The 21,208-nt window shown below is 43.7% G+C and overlaps 1 protein-coding gene across 1 annotated transcript in view; it reads left to right on the plus strand.

Annotated features, from left to right (window-relative positions):
* Positions 1-832: 832 nt before the first annotated feature.
* Positions 833-21,208, plus strand: part of LOC311145804 (voltage-gated delayed rectifier potassium channel KCNH5-like) — a gene marked incomplete at its 5' end in the record, with an annotated part of 81,240 nt that continues 60,864 nt past the window's right edge. The window contains 6 exons of the mRNA XM_084182115.1: positions 833-905; positions 2,164-2,287; positions 12,174-12,280; positions 12,415-12,543; positions 15,459-15,595; positions 19,665-20,057. Of these exons, the coding sequence (XP_084038241.1) occupies positions 833-905; positions 2,164-2,287; positions 12,174-12,280; positions 12,415-12,543; positions 15,459-15,595; positions 19,665-20,057 (963 nt within the window). The remainder of the gene's footprint in view (positions 906-2,163; positions 2,288-12,173; positions 12,281-12,414; positions 12,544-15,458; positions 15,596-19,664; positions 20,058-21,208) is intronic.

Genomic DNA, 21,208 nt, shown 5'->3' on the forward strand with positions numbered 1-21,208 from the left:
GAAAGGGAATTTCTATGAAGATGGATATAGCCGATAATAGGATGGAAAAATTGGCATAAACCTTTGTTTAGCTTGCCCTGTATGTATTGTATATACAGCCATATTGAAAGACCAACCTGTGTCATGGCATGAAAAACAAACAAAACACTGTCACACTGACAGTCACAAGTGGCCCCTTATGCAACACCTGTTGCAGTTGTTACATGTCTCTTGGTGGGGGACTCCGTTCCCCTGGGTGCTATTAACCCATTCAGACGAGGTAATTAGCATCCATTGTTGACTCGGTAGATACAAGACTTCTAATGTGTTTTCTGTCTTCACTGGAGATTACTCACCGTTTAAAAGTAGTCTGCTCAGTCAACACAATCCAATGTCTTTAGATCATCTTCATAAAATTAATGAAGTTGTTTATTCTGTATTGTCTAGTTTACCTATTTAACGTTCTCGACACGGAGGCACATTGTTTTGTGGATATGTTGCATTAATTGTTTGAAAAGGTGTCAGTGAAAACAGTTCGCCAAAAAGCAAGTGCATAAACATTTCCCCCCTGCATACTGGGAAACCTAGAGGTCCACCGCAGAGATCCCCGGACGCATGTTTTGAGGAGCGTGTTGTGTGTGGTGATACGCATGCGTTATCAGACTCCGGGAGCCTGCAGAATGCAGCGTTTCGGGGAGGCGCGCTTCTGTGCCACAGTGCGCTCTCAGCAGCTGAAGCGCAGTGTTACAATGAGCTTCTCCATCCCACCGGCTGATACCCACCCACACTGCCGTCCTCCGATAAGCAGCATCAAAACCGTCCACCACCCTGACCACCACCGCCTGGCCCCAGGATGCCCGGGGGAAAGAGAGGGCTTGTGGCACCGCAGAATACTTTTTTGGAAAACATTGTCCGGCGCTCAAGTGGTAAGCAATGTACCTGTTCGTGGGGTACCATAACAGAAAGCTTTAAATAGTTTGGATGATTGTCTTCCCATTTTTGTTCAAAGGATAATTCTAGTCTATTCATTGTCTTTTACATGACTTGTCTTTAATGTTAAAATTATCTGGTTGTTTGTTTACAAAGTTTATTCGATGACGTTATGCCAAGGCTAATTGTCGGTCATCATGGTAGTGCAAAGGCTGCTGTATGGGTTAGGCTGCCAGTCAGGTTGCACGGAAATGATATTTAATATGGGGTCAATATAAAATATATAAATTTTCAGAAATTATGTTTATTGTTTTAGTGATTATTTGTAAGTTCATTTGTAGGCTATATAAAAAATAAATAGCAATAGCTTAGTTTGCAATCCATTTAGCAATCATTAGACTACTCTCTTATATTTGGCTGTTTCTAGTGTGTGTAGAGGGAATATCACTTCTTGGCAAAAGTGTTAAGCTATAGGCTTTATAAAGCTGCAGTAAAAAAAAATCAACATGCAGGATGCATAAAAAAAATATTTGTATTACTTAAAGGGGCTATCTGCAGTTGCTACATCAATTTTGGGACTTATAAATTAATGATATGTACCAATTGATTCTTGAAGAACATAACTTGTAAATGCCTCATGAGCTTAAATCAACTGTTGTACCTCATCAGAACCCAAACTATAAGCTTGTTTTACTCCAATGTTTCTAAATAAAGTAAATGTAAACAAAACCTCAAAACATGGTTAAAACTATAATTATGAAATCATGGATGGTCAGTCCCTGAATCCATAGCTCTGTATATACATTGTTATTTCTCTATACGTTTCTGCGTATAGAATTGTGATTATCCATATTGTGCTATCAACAACCTGAGAAATTAATCACTCTTGTTTATCAGCGAAAAGTCAGTAAAACTGCAGCAGCTGAGGCATAGAATCCCTAATGCGGAGGCTGGTGTGGACTTGGCAGTAAAGTTAATGCATATGTGCTGTAAACTCTCCCTCTCCGATTAACGCATGGTTGTTGTTGTTGTGGACATAGAACAAGCTACTGAGTGTAGTGCCGTAATTATATGGACCACAAAAGAGAGAGACATTTGAGGGACACGTCATCACTGTGTTAGGCTTCATTGTGTGGGGTCACTCTCCTCACGCATCCCCAATGGGTTGTGCCAGACCATCTGAGTGTTTGCAGCCATTTTACACCAGAGCCCAAACCCTCACCACACACCTGTTTACCTGACCTTTCCTGACAGAGACCAGCTTCCTCCTGGGGAACGCCCAGATCGTGGAGTGGCCTGTAGTCTACAGTAATGACGGGTTCTGCAAGCTCTCAGGGTTCCACAGGGCTGAGGTTATGCAAAAGAGCAGCACTTGCAGGTAAGGATGGTTGTTGTATGGTAGTATACTAATCATTTGATTATGCCCCTTTGTATGTGTACTGTATCTGCTGTTATAAATTATCACTAAACCACTGTAGAATGCTTTGAAATTGTGCCTTCATTAAAGTGAAATAAGTCAGTTTATCGCCTGAGCGGTCTGATCAACACATTACAAGAGTCTCACTGAAAAACCCTAGGCATCTGGTGTTTCACTAGTACTGAATGAGTGCACATGTACTACCTGCTGCTCATAGAAAGAGTTTCAAATGGAACCAATTACTGTTGCAAAGGGGAACCAGTCAGTCTGCCCCAGGTGAGGCCATCTGGGTCACTGTCATTCACATTTTTGAAATATGACTCCAAAAGCCAAGGTCTCATCTTCACTCAAGGTCTTCCTGGCCTTCGCCCAGGGCTAAGGGCTTGTTAAGCCAGGGACTAAAGCCATCCTTAACATGTTATTCTATGGGAGTGGTTGAGCATCGGCCTTAAAGGGTAGGTAGTATAAATGTAACCACATGTAACATATGGATTTTCATTAGAATATGCATCAAAAGTCCCAATGCAAAGTTACACCTCACTCACAATTTTTCTAGTTATTTCATAAAACTGATCAGAATGACAAAGTCATGCTGGAAAAAACATTTGCGGGGTGTTATGTAATATGGAGGACCCGGCAAGCCAGCCTGTTCCCTATAATGTAAACTCCAATAGAAATAACTTCAAATGTATAACATCAAATTAAACCAAATCGTTTGCACTCATGACTACTGGTTTCAATTACCTTTTCAGCCAACTTACAAGCAAATACTGTATGAATACATTGTTACAAATCAGCTTGAAAGATTGCTAGCCAACTAGCCTGCTAACGTTAGCCCTACTACATTTACATTTTACATTTTAGTCATTTAGCAGACTAGCCTGCTAACGTTATCCCTACCAGCCTGCTAATGTTACGTTAGCACTTCATGAGTCAGCTAGTTGCTATCAACACCTAGCTTACAGCTACATTAAAGTAAACCAACGTTTTTGAAATACATAACCACAGCTAACCAGTTATCAAAGAATTGTAAGGGAGTGCGTACGCTTATTACTATGAAATTATTAACGGTGCACCACTTGCTATAAGTCAGCATGAAACTATAAAATAGTTACAATTATAACTACAGTCAACTTATAATTCTGAAGGCAATTCAGTTCTCAAAATGACAGGCAATGTATTCTTGGAGACAGTACATATCTTTATTTAGAAATAACCAGGATAACATAATGAATGTACAGGATGAATGAGTAATGGAGATTGTTATGGCAAAATGTATAGAAAACTCATAATAAGAAAATAAAGGGGATAAGGGAGTTTGTCTAACCTATTTCTAGCATGTGATTCAAAGGACAAAAGCAAGACACTTATTATAATATAATATAAACAGAGATGGGTATTTCTATAGGTGAAAAATAGCTAATAATAATAAAGTAACAGTTACACGCTCACATCAAATCAGAGAAAAGAAGGTGATGTTGAGCTGGAAAACTATCTGTCTGGAACCAATTGTCTTCAGAGAACTCTCCATGCAAGCAGAGTACAAAACAAAGGATTTCTGTATCTCATAGTCTTTGAATGATTTTGTAGTTCATAAATGACAGCAACCATGTGGCTGGTCGCCGTCCGAACACAAGGAGTGGTGTTTACACATTCAGTTTATAGTCCTGGACAGGAAGAGGTGAGGCCTCCTGTCAGGAGAGCTGTGATTGACTCAGGTGAGGGAATAGTTCCATCTGCATTGTTCTGTGACTTATTTGTATTTGGATCCCCATTAGTTCCTGCCAAGGCAGCACCTACTCTTCCTGGCGTCCAGCAACATTAAGGCAGTAATATAGATGTAAAAATATTACATGACATTACATAACACTTTTCACAATACATTAAGCGTGGGCCCTCAGGCCACTACTCTACTACCACATATCTACAATACAAAAGCCATGTGTACGTGTGTGTAGAGTGCGTGTGTTATCATGTGTGCGTGTGTCTGTGCCTGTGTCTGTGTCTCTTCACAGTCCCCGCTGTTCCATAAGGTGTATTTTTATCTGTTTTTTTTTAAATCTGATTGTACTGCTTGCATCAGTTACCTGATGTGGAATAGAGTTCCATGTAGTCATGGCAGTGGAGGCTGCTGAGTGGAGGATGTCTCATAATAATGGCTGGAATGGAGTACATGGAATGGCATCAAACACATGGAAAACACATTGATACCATTCCACTAATTCTGCTACAGCCATTACCACAAGCCTGTCCTCCCCAATTAAGGTGCCACCAACCTCCTGTGAGTCATGGCTATATGTAGTACTGTGCGCCTCCCATAGTCTGTTCTGGACTTTGGGATTGTGAAGAGACCTCTGGTGGCATGTCTTGTGGGGTGTGCATGGATGTCCGAGCTGTGTGCTAGTAGTTTAAACAGACAGCTCGGTGCATTCAGCATGTCAATACTTCTTACAAAAACAGGTAGTGATGAAGTCAATCTCTCCTCAGCTTTGAGCCATGAGAGATTGACATGCATATTATTAATGTTAGCTCTCCGTGTACATTTAAGGAACAGCCGTGCTGCCCTGTTCTGAGCTAATTGTAATTTTCCTAAGTCCCTCTTTGTGGCACCTGACCACACGACTGTATAGAAGTCCACGTTTGACAAAACTAGGGCCTGTAGGACCTGCCTTGTTGATAGTGTTGTTAAGAAGGCAGAGCAGTGCTTTATGTGGACAAACTTCTCCCCATTTTAGCTACTGTTGCATCAACATGTTTTGACCATGACTGTTTACAATCCAGGGTTACTCCAAGCAGTTTAGTCACCTCAACTTGCTCAATTTCCACTTTACTCATTACAAGATTTAGTTGAGGTTTAGGGTTTAGTGAATTATTTGTCCCAAATACAATCCTTTTAGTTTTTGAAATATTTAAGAATAACTTATTTCTTGCCTCCCATTCTGAAACTGACTGCAGCTCTTTGTTAAGTGTTGCAGTAATTTCACTCGCAGTAGTAGCTGACGTGTAAAGTGTTGAGTCATCTGTATACATAGACACACTAGCTTTACTCAAAGCCAGTGGCATGCCATTAGTAAAGATTGAAAAAAGTAAGGGGCCTAGACAGCTACCCTGGGGAATTGCGGATTATACCTGGATTAGGTTGGAGAGGCTTCCATTAAAGAACACCCTCTGTGTTCTGTTAGACAGGTAACTCTTTATCCACAATATAGCAAGGGGTGTAAAGCCATAACACATATGTTTTTCCAGCAGCAGACTATGATTGATAATGTCAAAAGCCGCACTGAAGTCTAACAAAAGAGGTCCCACAATCTTTTTATCATCAATTTCTCTCTGCCAATCATCAGTCATTTTTGTAAGTGCCGTGCATGTTGAATGTCCTTCCCTATAAGCGTGCTGAAAGTCTGTTGTCAATTTGTTTACTGTAAAATAGCATTGTATCTGGCCATTTTTTCAAAAAGTTTACTAAGGGTTGGGAACAGGTTGATTAGTCGCCTATTTGATTAATTTAGGCCAGGGCAATTGTTCACATTCAGTGCATTCGGAAAGTATTCAGACCCTTGACTTTTTCAACATGTTACGTTACAGCTTTATTCTAAAATGGGTGAAATATTTATTTTCCCTCATCAATCTACACACAATACCCCATAATGACAAAGCAAAAACAGGTTTTTACATAAGTATTCAGGACCCTTTGCTATGAGACTTTAAATTGAGCTCAGGTGCATCCTGTTTCCATTGATCATCCTTGAGATGTTTCTACAACTTGATTGGAGTCCACCTGTGGTGAATTCAATTGATTAGACATGATTTGGAAAGGCACACACCTGTCTATACAAGGTCCCACAGTTGACAGTGCATGTCAGCACAAAAACCAAGCCATGAGGTCAAAGGAATTGTCCGTAGAGCTCAGAGACAGGGTTGTGTTGAGGCACAGATCTGGGGAAGGGTACCAAAACATATCTGCAGCATTAAAGGTCCCCAAGAACACAGTGGCCTCCATAATTCTTAAATTGAAGAAGTTTGGAACAACCAAGACTCTTCCTAGAGCTGGCCGCCCGGCCAAACTGAGCAATCGGGGGGAGAAGGGCCTTGGTCAGGGAGGTGACCAAGAACCCGATGGACACTCTGACAGAACTCCAGAGTTCCTCTGTGGAGATGGGAGAACCTTCCAGAAGGACAACCATCTCTGCAGCACTCCACCAATCAGGACTTTATGGTAGAGTGGCCAGACGGAAGCCACTCCTCAGTAAAAGGCACATGACAGCCCGCTTGGAGTTTGCCAAAAGGCACCTAAAGTACTCTCAGACCATGAGAAACAAGATTCTCTGGTCTGATGAAACCAAGATTGAACTCTTTGGCCTGAATACCAAGCGCCACGTCTGGAGGAAACCTGGCACCATCCCTACGGTGAAGCATGGTGGTGGCAGCATCATGCTGTGGGGTTGTTTTTCAGCGGCATAGACTGGGAGACCAGTCAGGATTGAGGGAAAGATGAACGGAGCAAAGTGCATAGAGATCCTTAATGAAAACCTGCTCCAGAGTGCTCAGGACCTCAGACTGGGGCGAAGGTTCACCTTCCAACAGGACAACGACCCTAAGCCCACAGCCAAGACAACGCAGGAATGGGTTTGGGACTCCGAATGTCTCCGAATGGGACTCCGAATGTCTCCGAATGTCCTTGAGTGGCCCAGCCACAGCCCGGACTTGAACCCGATCGAACATCTCTAGAGTAACCTGAAAATAGCTGTGCATCGATGCTCCCCATCCAACCTGACAGAGCTTGAGAGGGTCTGCAGAGAAGAATGGGAGAAACTCCCCAAATACAGGTGTACAAAGCTTGTAGCGTCATACCCAAGAAGACTCAAGGCTGCAATCACTGCCAAAGGTGCTTCAACAAAGTACTGAGTAAAGGGTCTCAATACTTATGTAAATGTGATATTTCATATATATATTATTTTTTTATACATTATGGGGTATTGTGTGTAGATCGATGAGGGAAAACAACAATTGAAACCAGTTTAGAATAAGGCTGTAACGTAACAAAATGTGGAAAAAGTCAAGGGGTCTGAATACTTTCCGAATGCACCGTATTGTTCACATAAATGGAGGGTACTTTGTACACTCTCATAACATCTTCCACTGCCTGTGTGAAGACTGTGATCGCACAGATATCAAACTGTATCCTTTTTGTGGACGAATAATGGTAATCATTCCTGTTAATTGTCATAAAAGCATATCACACACATCCTAAAATTATATCTCAGCACATTTAACCATTTCATTTTCAGTCTGTTTACACTGTTTGCTTGAGGAAATAAGAGGTTGAGGCACTTTTGCTCGCAGTGTATTGTCCTCCAATGGAGAAGTTCCTTGGCTGAGTCGTCATCATCGTAACTCTTCATCAGAACCCTGCTGTGTCCATGTCTCCAGCAGAAGTTGGAGTGCTCTTTGGTTCAAACCTGCCACCCTTGTTGCTTATTGGAGAAGCTTTGATATAGACTAGAGGCACAGATAGAACAATAACAGATATTTCACCAGATGTATAAATGTGAAGCATCTGCTTGGCGTTTCCACTTACTACATTTACATTTTAGTCATTTTAGCAGACACTCTTATCCAGAGCGACTTACAGTTAGTGAGTGCATACATTTTCATACTGGCCCCCCGTGGGAAACGAACCCACAACCCTGGCGTTGCAAGCGCCATGCTCGAACAACTGAGCTACAGGGGAAACCAAATATGGTGGTGAGAGGAAGCCTAGTGGCCGGCAGTGGGAGAAGATTTTGGCCGACATTCTGTAAATGTTTTCATCGATGAAACATTTGTTGTTCTCCGCTAACATCAAAGCGGTGACCCGATCCTGCAGGTTCATGCTCTACAACATTCGCAGAGTACGACCCTACCTTACACAGAAAGCGACACAGGTCCTAATCCAGGCACTTGTCATCTCCCATCTGGATTACTGCAACTCGCTGTTGGCTGGGCTCCCTGCCTGTGCCATTAAACCCCTACAACTTATCCAGAACGCTGCAGCCAGTCTGGTGTTCAACCTTCCCAAGTTCTCTCATGTCACCCCGGTCCTCCGCACACTTCACTGGCTTCCAGTTGAAGCTCGCATCTACTACAAAACCATGGTGCTTGCCTACGGAGCTGTGAGGGGAACGGCACCTCCTTACCTTCAGACTCTGATCAGACCCTACACCCAAACGAGGGCACTATGTTCATCCACCTCTGGCCTGCTAGCCCCCCTACCTCTACAGAAGCACAGTTCCCGCTCAGCCCAGTCAAAGCTATTCGCTGCTCTGGCACCCCAATGGTGGAACAAGCTCCCCCAAGACACCAGGACAGCGTAGTCACTGATCACCTTCCGGAGACACTTGAAACCCTACCTCTTTAAGGAATACCTGGAATAGTATAACAGTAATCCTTCTACCCCCCCATAAAAAAAAAAGAAAAAGGAGTGGTTGTCCCACTGGCTATCATAAGTTGAATGCACCAATTTGTAAGTTGCTCTGGATAAGAGCGTCTGCTAAATGACCTAAATGTAAATGTAAAATCTCAAAACAGTTTTCTGTTCCCAAAACTATCATCTGTTATGAACAGAGTGGACTACGTTTTGTAGACTTGACTCTTTGCCAAAGTTTCCAAAAATTGCGTTGTAGGTGTTCCTTAAAGGAAATATGCAAATACATGCTAGAACGTGCCAATAGGATCTCGCTAGCTCGTGCTTGGCTCTGCCCACCTCCTTCTTTGTTCTGCCCACTATGACTCATTTGTTCCTATTGGAAACGACAGGATGTGATCTATCTTGGGTTAGTTATAAACATCTTTGCTGGAGGTGTGAGATAAGCAAGGGGAAGGCCGACTCCTGCTGGGAGCTTGCTGTGAGTAGCCCTCCCTCTTCCTTTGTTCTCTGGCCAGTGAAGAGAGTGTATCCTTGTGTATTGTTATTGTGGTTGACATCTGGCGTGGATGTGTTCATTCGACACTCCTCTACAGAATTTTATATGCAGTTAATGTTATCTTAGCCAGCAAACTAGCCAGCCTGTTAACGTTATAACAATGAAGACCAGCGAGCACAGGCAGTAACCCACAGAATATAACTAAAACAAAACCCGCCAACAGATTAAAAAAAAAAGCTAAGAGAGAGTAGAGACTTACATATTGACTGCTGGGGCCCATCATGGCAAGAACTGTAGGCTGAGTTAGCTACAAAACAAAGCGAGAGCCAGGGAGAGAGGCACTTCCGATGTGAGAAGCCTAGCTAGCTATTTTAGCCAGCTAACTAGCCTTGCCAGCTAGCATATCTCTGCAGAGGAAACTTCCAACAGATATGAAATGTCAAGCTGTCCGACAAAAGCAGCGACTCCGAGCAGGAACTCTGTTTCCCCTGGGCCTGACCTGACCTTTTTGGAGAATCTGATGAAGACGAGGTGGTGGCAGAGCAGGCAGCTGAGGCAGGGATCACTTTCCCGTTTCGATTTGAGCCCTAAGCAAGGCACCGAGAGCGTGCTGGTAGTGTAGGATGCGGCTCCACATGTAGGGAATGTTGATTGGTAATATGGCTAGCTAGTTTGCTACTGATAATACACCCTATAATATCACTTCCTTCGTAACTATGGCTGAACCACGTAAAAATAACTTGCAGCAGTTGTATTCCCATGCTGACAGCCATGGAGTCTGTGTGCTGTCAGGAATACTGTAAGACAACGTCCACAATAACAGAGGAAGGAGTGGGTTGTATAATGCAACATTCTGGCTTCCCCACAGTCTGCCTGGATGTCAATGTGCTGCGCACAGCCTACAATACCTAGCAGCAGGACCATACCCAGGATGCTGACATGTTCAGGACTATCACTCCTTCCGTCTGCTGCCAAGACCAGATCTCCACCCATTTATTTGAGGGTTTCGATGGTGCCACTCTGCTCGACATCCCCATGTCTTGAAGACTGCTGGCTCAAGGTGGTTATGCTAATGACGGAAGAATGTGCTGCGATGAATGGTGGCCACTCCCATCATGCCAAGCATTCGGCAGACTTTGGTCGGCATACAACTTGACACCAAAATGGCAGCAAAATGAGCAGATTGCCTGCTGGCACCCTCCCAATCATAGGCTGGCTGGACCATTCCCTCACATGGTTGGACGAACTGCAGATCTGTGTGATGTTGAGCGCTGTTCGTATGGCTGTTCCCTGGAATCTCCGCACCACAACCAACACAGACTTGGAAAAGCTGCATCAGTTGGGACTGGAACACAAAAAACGTATTTTCCTCATCCAGACTGGCTGAAGCCTCAGGCTCCCTGAGAGTGAATAAAATATATGTCAGACATTATTATAACGTCAGACATTTTTACAGATGCTGTAGGGCGAACAAAATTGTGTTCAAAATATGCACATCACTATTCACCCAATGGTCACATCATCTTCCTCTTCCTCAGCTTTTATTAAATCAATTGTTGGTATTGACAGCTGTTTCACAATAACTGCCTGGTCATGAGGTGAGAAGTATAAATGTGGCATACGAGAAGACAAAACAACATATCAAATCCAAAGTAACTAGGGCAGATATATAAGATGATGACTCACCAATCCTTCTTGTATGTGGAATTAGAAATGACACCTGTGTGCCTTCTTTACACGTTCCAGTTGGTCGCAATGCAGGTGATGCAATGGTGGTGCAGAGACTACACAAGAAGGTCCCTCAATAGGAGAAGGCTCATCCAGGTCACTGGGTGCTAAACACTAGGTTTAGAGGTTTACACAGCTAGACAGAGCTGGTTTAGAGGTTTAGAGGTGCTAGACAGCTATATTAGAGGTTTAGAGGTGCTAGACAGCTATATTAGAGGTTTACTACATTGAACTTACCCGGTTTATCTCCATCACTGCTGACACTCGCGATGTACCGGTAGGTCAGTAGGAAGCAGAGGTTGCAGGCTTCACATTCACACTCGGCACAGCACCTGGTTTCAGTCGTAGTCTCATTCCGAATCCTGCCTTCCTCCGGAGTGAAATGTGCACTCCATACAGTGCCCGCGGTTCCCTTAACGTTACTCCAATCCGCTCGCTTCAACTGGACAAACCGGTCCCATTTCAAAACTAGCGTCTAATTTTTGGGCCACAATTGAGTTGTAACCCTGTCCTTGTGGGTATTACTGCACCCAGCCACCACCACTACTAACTGCACAGGAGAAGAGCAGATGCAGTTTTTCGCATGAATTTAGCTATATGGTCTCTTCTTCATGGATGTACATAGTAGCTCACCAGCTCCAACACTTGGTTTGGAATGTAATTACATGCTAGCATGGCTAGTAGCTAACGTTCGCCAGCTGGAACTAGCTAGGTAGCACAGGTTCTCCATATGACGTTGAGAAATAGTGCATTGTGGATGGTTCCGAAGATATCCGGAAATAAGTTAATAAATATGTAAAAATGCAAAACATAACTATGTTTGTAGTTATAGGTAACCAGATCGTGACTACAACTAAGTTACTAAGTCTTTGACCACACTGTGTTGTTACTTTGGTGAGTAAAAACGAATGCTTCCTAGCCTTTAACCTCAGGCTATCTAAACTCAGCCCTGATCAGGGAAGGGTAGTCTAGTGGTGGTAAGCTCAGGAACCACAGGAGCAGGTGTGCCGAAGGCACAGTTATTTTCTTGATTGGTCCCACACCAGTATAAGGTAGAACATTCAGATCCTATGAAGAGGAGTAGAGATTTTATGAGCTATATAATTAATTGATTAATAACACTGTCATAATTGATGCTTTATGACATCTGGCATATAGAACTGTGGTTAGGATCAAATAACTAATCCTTTTGATTTTATTTGTCACTTTTCTTCCAGTTTTATGTATGGAGAGCTGACGGACAAGAAGACAATAGACAAAGTCAGAGAGACCTTTGATAATTATGAGTCCAACTGCTTTGAGGTCCTGCTATACAGGAAGAACAGTGAGTGTTCACATTTAATTGTTCACATTATATATGTATTGTATACTATATTGTATTGTATAAATAAACAAAATGCACCTTATGAGAAAAGCAACTGTTACTCCTACATTGTAAAGAATCCATTCTGTCTGCAGGGGCGCCAGTGTGGTTCTATATGCAGGTGGCCCCCATCAGGAATGAGAATGACAAAGTGGTTCTCTTCCTGTGCACCTTCAAAGACATCACTGTCTTCAAGCAGCCCATCGAGGACGAGTCCACTAAGGGTAAGGACGAGTCCACTTCGGGTAAGTCTCTCTGTGGGTCTCGATCATGCTGAACTGTGGCTATTTGCTTGTTCTGAAGAGCCAGTCTATGATTTACTGGAACGGAAAAGGTCTTGTGACTGTTGTGGCAGAACCTCCAGAAGATGTGGGTGTTTTTCCCCTCTCCTAGATGAGTGATGTACGTTGTCAGGACTTTGCCCTGGGCTCTGTTCTTAGCAGCGTTAAGCGGGTGTGTTTGACCTAAGACAAGAAGAATCCTGTCCCCCCGAGGGACCCCCCTCCCCCACACACACACACACAGCGCAGACTCCACATCACCATACCTCGTCAGAGATCTACCGCTGGGAAAACGAAGCTCATGGGATTGGAAGATAACTAACACATGAGAATCAACACATGATGATTAACATGGGCTTTACATGCTGTTAATGTTGGGAGCAGGTTGACCAGAAACAATACCATGACAGTCAGGGATATTGTCAAAAGATGACTTTTTCTGACCTCACCATAAAGCCATGCCACTCCATCCACATTTTACAGGACATGCAACTTCTATTGTTGTTGTTTTTAGTCAAGTTAAGGGGCTTTCATCTTTTGTAAAAAAAAAAAAAAACATACAAATACGAGTCAAATGACATGTATACATTCCATTCATACATTTTACAAATAAAATTATACAGTCTCAATTTACAATTTAACATTGAAAGTTCAATATGTAAACTGCCATCATGAAGCCATCGAAATCCTCCGGTGTGAAATCAGCACTGCCTACAGTGCCCGCAGTTCCCTTAACGTTACTCCAATCCATTTATATTTTCCACTATTTTGTATTTTATTAGGAGCTTATTAGCATCTGTCCTCTAATTGCTCGTGATGACCTTACCATAGGATGACTGCTGTGTGTCCAGACCTTGTTAAGGAGTCACTAATTAGGAGTGGACCCAGAGCAGGGCTGCAGTGTGGACTGTCGCAGTGTTCAGTGTTATTTTTTTACATTTAGTCATTTTAGCAGACGCTCTTATCCAGAGCGACTTACAGTTAGTGACTGCATACATTTTCATACTGGCCCCCCGTGGGAAACGAACCCACAACCCTGGCGTTACAAACGCCATGCTCTACCAACTGAGCTATAGGGGGCTGGGATGGGATGGCAGACATGGACGGGTCTGAAGGGTATGGAAACTGAATGCTCACACTATAGAAACACAACCTCCTCATGCTATAGCTCAAGCTGCTCCCACAGCTCAGCATGTCAACACCCATTCACATCAGCTGAGGAGGAGAGAATCCAACTAGACTAATTAGCCGTTCCATTCGTCCACGCTTTGAATTCAAAAGTGTCAAGTATTCACTGTCAGTGTTTCCCCTAGGGGGGGGGGGGGGGGGGGGGGTTGCTACTAATGTTAGTGCAATGACATGCTAGCTGTTCCCATAGACTTTCAGTCATTGAGCCAACAACTATCTCGGCAGATATATATTCTGAAAAAATACATCATATTTTTTGCAGCGGTGGCAACAATTCAGCAGCGGTGGGTGCTAAATTATTATAGGGGGAACACTGACTGTATTTGAGCAGAAAGTATTTGATCATCATATGCAGTTTGTTTCAGGGGTGATGCTTTGATTTGGTTCTTACTATTTTTAGCGTCGCCACATTGTATTTGGTTGTTCTGGTCGGGTTGTTTTCTTTTTGTGTTCTCGAGGGCTAGCAGAATGTGCATTAGCCTGTTTTACAAGGCTCTTTTGGGCTATTACAGTAAAGATTAGGGGCTCTTTACATGGTCAGTGTGGAGTGTTGCTTTGCCCTGGCGGCATACAATGAGTTACACAACTCCTAACACTCTCTTCATCCGGGGGGAGGTCAGTTGCATCTGTTGCAGTACCATTGTGAGTGGGCTGCCGCTGTGGCCTGTGTGGTCTCTGCCACTGGTCTCCTTTCACCTCGCTGCACTTTGGGAAAAATAGCTGAATTAACCTCCTTTTGAGAGGAAGTGAAGGAGGATATAAGGTTAGAGACCCTGGAGCTGAGGGCTATTTCAAAGACACTTTTATCCAAAGCAACTGACAGTCATTCGTGCATACATTTTACGTACAGGTGGTCCCTGGAATCGAACCCACTATCCTGGCATTGCAAGTGCCATGCTCTACCGCACGGCAAGCGGTACCGGAGCGCCAAGTCTAGGTCTAAGAGGCTTCTTAACAGCTTCTACCCCCAAGCCATAAGACTCCTGAACAGCTAATCATGGCTACCTGGACTATTTGCATTGCCCCCCTCCCCCAACCCCCTATTTTACGCTGCTGCTACTCTGTTTATTATTTATGCATAGTCACTTTAACTCTACCCACATGTACATATTTCCTCAATTACCTCAACTAACCGGTGCCCCCGCACATTGACTCTGTACCAGTACCCCTTGTATATAGCCTCACAATTGTTATTTAATTTTACTGCTGCTCGTTAATTATTTGCTATTTTCTATTTTTTACTGACTGCATTGTTGGTTAAGGGCTTGTAAGTAAGCATTTCACTGTAAGGTCTACACCTGTTGTATTCGGCGCATGTGGCAAATACAATTTTATTTTATTTTATTTTATTTGACCAACTGAGCTACAGAAGACCCAGACTTTTGCTGTGCATGCCTAGTGCCTACCTCATTACTGTGGCTTTGAATCCATAGCTGCTGGTTTTACAACAAGATTAAGTCATCTTTAGATGAAGTCATTTATTAATGTATGGTTAATAGCGTATGCTTTTAGTGTTTCTCCAAGTGGTTTTGAAATGTATATTATTTATGTATGGTTAATAGCGTATGCTTTTAGTGTTTCTCCAAGTGGTTTTGAAATGTATATTATTTATGTACCTTTTCCATATGGCCAAGCTGTGCTAAATGTGTCAACGTTTTTTATGTCTGCAGGATGGACCAAGTTTGCACGGCTGACCCGGGCACTGACACATAATAACCGCAACACCAGCCACCATACCACACCACAGCAGCTCACTCCTATGAGCAGCCATGAGGTCAGCCAACCCAAGCAATCCCGTCTGGCAGAGGTAAGTGCTGTGTCACATGTAGAGCTAGGTATAGACCAGGTTAGGGTTGTGGTGTAGGGAGTTAGACAGACACCAGTTGATTATCTCCTCGATCACATTCAGGTCCTGGGCCTAGTGCAGAGAGAGAAGACAAACTATTAACATACAGGGCCTAAACAGAGAGAGAAACAGAGATGGCCAAATCGTTTTATTTTATTTTATAAGAGACAGAAGAGCAGAGACACAGGAGAGGACTTCTAGGTGAAGATTGCATGACCTGATGTTTGACTGTACACACGCACACATACTGTACAAACTGTTCACTGTTCACTGTACACACACACACACACATACAAACACACACACATACATACCTCCTCATACATACTGTACGTTCAAGTTTCAAGTTTTATTAGTTGTATGTACGGCATACTCTTGGTATACACCATATGCGTAACACAAGAAGGCACAATTTATAATCCAATATTTACACGTGTTTTGGAGAAGGGGGGATTGCGGGGCAAGTGTTTAAATTGTGCAGTATTTAGCTATTATAACAACAGTCTGTTAGCAGCAGTTGTGATGTGTGTGTAGCATGAATGTATATGAGTGTGTGTGGATGTGTGTATGTCTGTGTGGGTGTGTGCGTGAGTGAGTGTGTGTGCTAAGGTGCAGAAAATCAGAGCAGGTGGTCAGTCCAGTGAAGGGTGTTCAGCAGTCTGATGGTTTGTAGATAGAAACTGTCTCTGAGCCTGTTGGCATCAGACCTCATGCTCCGATACTGTCTGCTGGACGGTAAGGGAGTGAACAGCTCGTGGCTGGGGTGTATGGGGTCCTTGATGATGCTGCGGGTCTTCCTCTGGCACCGTTTGGAGTAGATGTCCTGAAAGGGTGGGAGGCCGATCCCAGTGATGTACTGGGCCGTCTTCACCCCCCACTGAAGGGCCTTGCGGTCGTGGACGGAGCAATTCCCATACCAGGCTGTGATGGAACTGATCAGGACTCTCTCGATGGTGCAGCGGTAGTATTTGGAGAGGACCCGGGGTGGCATGCCAAATTTCTTCAGCCGCCTTAGGAAGTAGAGACGCTGTTGCACCTTTTTGACAAGAATTGTGGTGTTGTTGGTCCATGTCAAGTCCTCTGTGATGTAGATGTTGAGGAACTTAAAACTGCTGACTCTCTCTACTGCATTCCCGTTGATGTGGATCGGGACATGTTCCCTCTTCTGCTTCCTGAAGTCAACAATCAACTCCTTTGTTTTGCTGACGTTGAGGGAGAGTTTGTTGTCCTGGCACCACAATACCAGTTCACTTACCTCCTCCCTATAGGCTGACTCATCGTTGTTGGTTATCAGGCCTACAACCAAGGTGTCGTCAGGAAACTTGATGATGGATTTGGTGTCGTGCAAAGCCATGCAGTCGTGGGTGAACAGGGATTACAGCAGAAGGTTGAGAAAACACCCCTGTGGGGCCCCTGTGTTAAGAGTCAGTGTGGAGGAGGTGTTGTTGCCAATCCTCACAGCCTGTGGTCTGCCCGTCAGGAAGTCCAGGATCCAGTTGCAGAGGGTGGTGTCCAGACCCAGGGCTCTGAGGGTGTCGAGCTTGGAGCGAGCAATAGTGCTGAATGCTGAACTATAGTCAATGAACAGCATTCTCAGATTGTTACGGCCGTGTGAGTAGCTATGGAAATGGCATCTTCCGTGGATCTGTTGGAGCGGTGGGGAAATTGGAGTGGGTCCAGTGTACCTGGCATGCTGGCCTTGATGTGGGCCATCACCAGCTTCTCAAACCACTTCATGATGACCGGGGTGAGTGGGAAGGCATGATAGTCATTTGGGCATGTCACCTTATTTTTCTTGGGCACTGGGACGATGGTGGTCTCCTTGAAGTAAGTGGAGACTACAGCCTGGGACAGGGACAGGTTGAAGATGTCAGAGAAGACAGCTGGTCAGCACACACTCTGAGGACGTGGCCAGGGATGGCATCTGGGCCTGCGACTTTGTGAGTATTTACTCTTTTGAGAGTTTTCCTCACTTCAGCCTCGGAGAGCGAAATGCACCTGGTTGTCCAGAGCAGCGAGAGTCTTCCTGGATGGCATGGTATTGTCTGCCTCGAAGCGAGTGTAGTGTATTAAGATTATGACTATTCTAATGGAACGTGAGGGGATGTTTATTTTAGTTCCAAAAGAGCCGTTTTTAGGGTGACGCCCCAGGGGAGACAGGTGATTGGACAGCAGAGGGAGCAACCCATATTTTTGCATATCTTATAAGTATAGGCTAGGCAAAGAAGGGGTTAGAACAGACAGATTATCTTTGGACACTGTTCTCCAGCCCTGCAGGGTCTGTAAACTTATGCTGAAATCTTGTGATATAAATAAAACTTATAATCAAAGTACAGCCTAAGCGGACTCTTTGTTTGACAGCAATAATTACCAGCATTGACGCGATACTACACGAGCATAGAATGTGTTAAGCAATTCTGGGAGGGAGGCTTCGGTGGGCACAGCACAGCTGGATTTTCCTTTGTAGTCTGTGATAGTCTGTAGTCCTTGCCACATGTTTCGCGAGTCTGAGTTGTCAAACATCAATTCAAGTTTAATCCTGCAGTATGGGCTCCCAGCATGATACGGATATCTCTGTTCATCCAGAGTTTTTGGTTGGGGTATGTCCGGATTGTTATTGTGGGTAAAACATCATCAACACAAGCCTGTGACTGACAATGTATATTCCTCAATGTTGATGGATGAGTCCGGGTGGGTGAATCTTTGAACATTTTCCAATGACTATTCTCAAAACAGTCTGCCTTCTCTGTCCTCTGTCACCCGCGACAATAAAGACAGCTTCCGGATGAGAGGATTCTTGCTGGCTAATGATCTTGTACAGTTCGCTGTGGGCTGCGGCTGTACTGGGTGTCATTAATATTGCATGCCTAGCAGAGAGACGGAGGCAGTGTGCCGCGAGCACTTTCACTGTCTCCGTCTGCTGGAAACTCAGATGACTTGTTTTGAGACGAGCCATGTTCACTTTACCTTATCTTTACCCTAGTTAAGTGACCTGACCTGACTGGCCTCCTGTCCTGAGTCATCTTTTGATGTTTCAGGGCAGTGGATTATTTAACATAAACCTTAGTGTTGGATTTTCACTCCTGCCCCTTTGGTAAGTACCGATGAACAATATCTATCACCATCAAATTATACTTACAGTTAATTCATGCAAAGGGGATTGTGATTTGGATTTTGTGATTTGCTTACCCCTACTGGTCTCTCTCAGACAGAGAGGTAAGACAAAATCAAAACTCAGACAAGAAAAGAAAAGAAAAGAAGGATGAGTTTTACTATCTCTCCTCATTTACATAACCAAGAACAAGATGTCTGAGTGGTTTTGTAATATCAAATCAAATCAAATCTGGGGAACATTCAATAGATTAGGCAGGTGATTCATCTGAAGAGCATCTGACATCTCACATTGAGTACACGGAATGTCAGATGTGCTGCTATTTCTCTGAGAAGGCTTTTGTGTGCTTAATTTAAGTTCTCATTTTGAACAGCGGTTCTGGTCTTGACCGAGGCCTGTTTGATTGGCACATCTGATGATGAGGATTAGATGAGAATTGCAGCCTCTGTTACTCTTCTCAGCGAGCACCCAACCCACTTTTATAACATGGAGTCAGGCAGCCCCATTCCTGATATAGTCTGTATGAGATCTAGGGCTCCCGAGTGGCACAGTGGTCTAAGGCACTGCATCTCAGTGCTTGAGGCGTCACTACAGACCCCCTGGTTCGATTCCAGGCTGTATCACAACCGGCCGTGATTGGGAGTCCCATAGGGCGGCGAACAATTGGCCCAGCGTCGTCGTGTGGAGGCCGTCATTGTAAAAATAATTTGTTCTTAACTGACTTGCCTAGTTAAATAAAGGTTAAATAAAAAATAAAAAAGATGAGAACTATCCACATTAAAATTGAAAGTGTCTCCTCCTCTTATAACTGTCTGTCCCTTTCTCTCTCTCTCTCTCTCTCTCTCTCTCTCTCTCTCTCTCTCTCTCTCTCTCTCTCTCTCTCTCTCTCTCTCTCTCGCAATCCCTCTGTGTTCTCAGGTTCTCCAGCTAGGTTCAGACATCCTCCCACAGTACAAACAGGAGGCTCCTAAGACTCCCCCCCACATCATCCTCCACTACTGCACCTTCAAGACCACCTGGGACTGGGTCATCCTCGTCCTCACCTTCTACACGGCCATCATGGTGCCCTACAACGTGTCCTTCAAGACCAAGCAGAACAACATTGTGTGGCTGGTGCTGGACAGTGTGGTGGATGTCATCTTCCTGGTGGACATCGTACTCAACTTCCACACCACCTTCGTGGGGCCAGGTGGGGAGGTCATCTCAGACCCCAAGCTGATCAGGATGAACTACCTGAAGACCTGGTTCGTCATTGACCTGCTGTCCTGCCTGCCCTATGACATAATCAATGCCTTTGAGAACGTGGATGAGGTACGGTAGGCTGGCTTGGGGAAAGGGGTTAGACATAATCTAAAGGTACTCCTGCCGGGAGGTACATTAAAGTCAGTTGTACTTCTAACAGTTGCTTCTTAGGTCGGCTCTGAAATCCAGAAATTAGGTCTTCTTTAAAAAGCTCTGAGGCTGACGAGCTCTAGACAATTATCAGTCCTCCAGGAGAAGCAATGATCAATACTCCTTCAACCCAATCATATAGAACACAATTAATTGCATTTTAAACAGAAAAACCTATGGACGGTGTCACTGCTTTTCTAGAGTTCAATGATAGGCTCTCCATCACCATCATTTCTTGAGTATAGGTCATAAAACACATGTTTTAGGAGAGAGTGAGTGAGTGTGTGTTTGTGTGTATCCAGGTCAATGATACTGTACTTTGCTGTGTAGGTTATAAAAAATACATGTTTATATACGTTATATATACTGTAGGCAATGTTCCCTAATTTTTTTCGGCACTGAGTAAATTTCAGGTCTGCTGAGCGTAAACTTGAACATTATGAAAATTCTGTGCAACTTCCGGCGCGTGTTTACTGTGAACACTGGGGCTGTACCCGCTTTAAGTTACAGTTTTAACAGTGGCCAAGAAGGCTACTGTGGCTATTTGATCATTATTCTTTTTTAAAAAATGTTAATTTTTTTATTTCACCTTTATTTAACCAGGTAAGCCAGTTGAGAACAAGTTCTCATTTACAACTGCGACCTGGCCAAGATAAAGCAAAGCAGTCCGATAAAAACAACAACACAGAGTTACATATGGAGTAAACAAAACATAAAGTCAAAAATACAACAGAAAATATATATACAGTGTGTGCGAATGTAGTAAGTTATGGAGGTAAGGCAATACATAATGTAGGCCTACCAGAGTGGCCTACCATAAAAAAAATTGAGAAAATGCATCCCATAACATTTTAACTAGGAAATAGGTGTTCTATCATTCAGCCTACAGTAGCAGCCAATGTGTGGTGTTCATTCCATGAGACTTTTGAAAAAAACATGCAGGGCTTGACATTAACCTGTTTATCCACTTGTCCTTCAGACAAGGATGTAACTGAAAATGTTGTGTTGTTTGATGCAAGAAACCACTTTACAAAATAAAATTCATTATTATTCCCATACCATTATTACAG

Source organism: Coregonus lavaretus (genome assembly GCF_964263955.1).
Source record: "Coregonus lavaretus genome assembly, chromosome: 18".
Classification (NCBI taxonomy): domain Eukaryota; kingdom Metazoa; phylum Chordata; class Actinopteri; order Salmoniformes; family Salmonidae; genus Coregonus; species Coregonus lavaretus.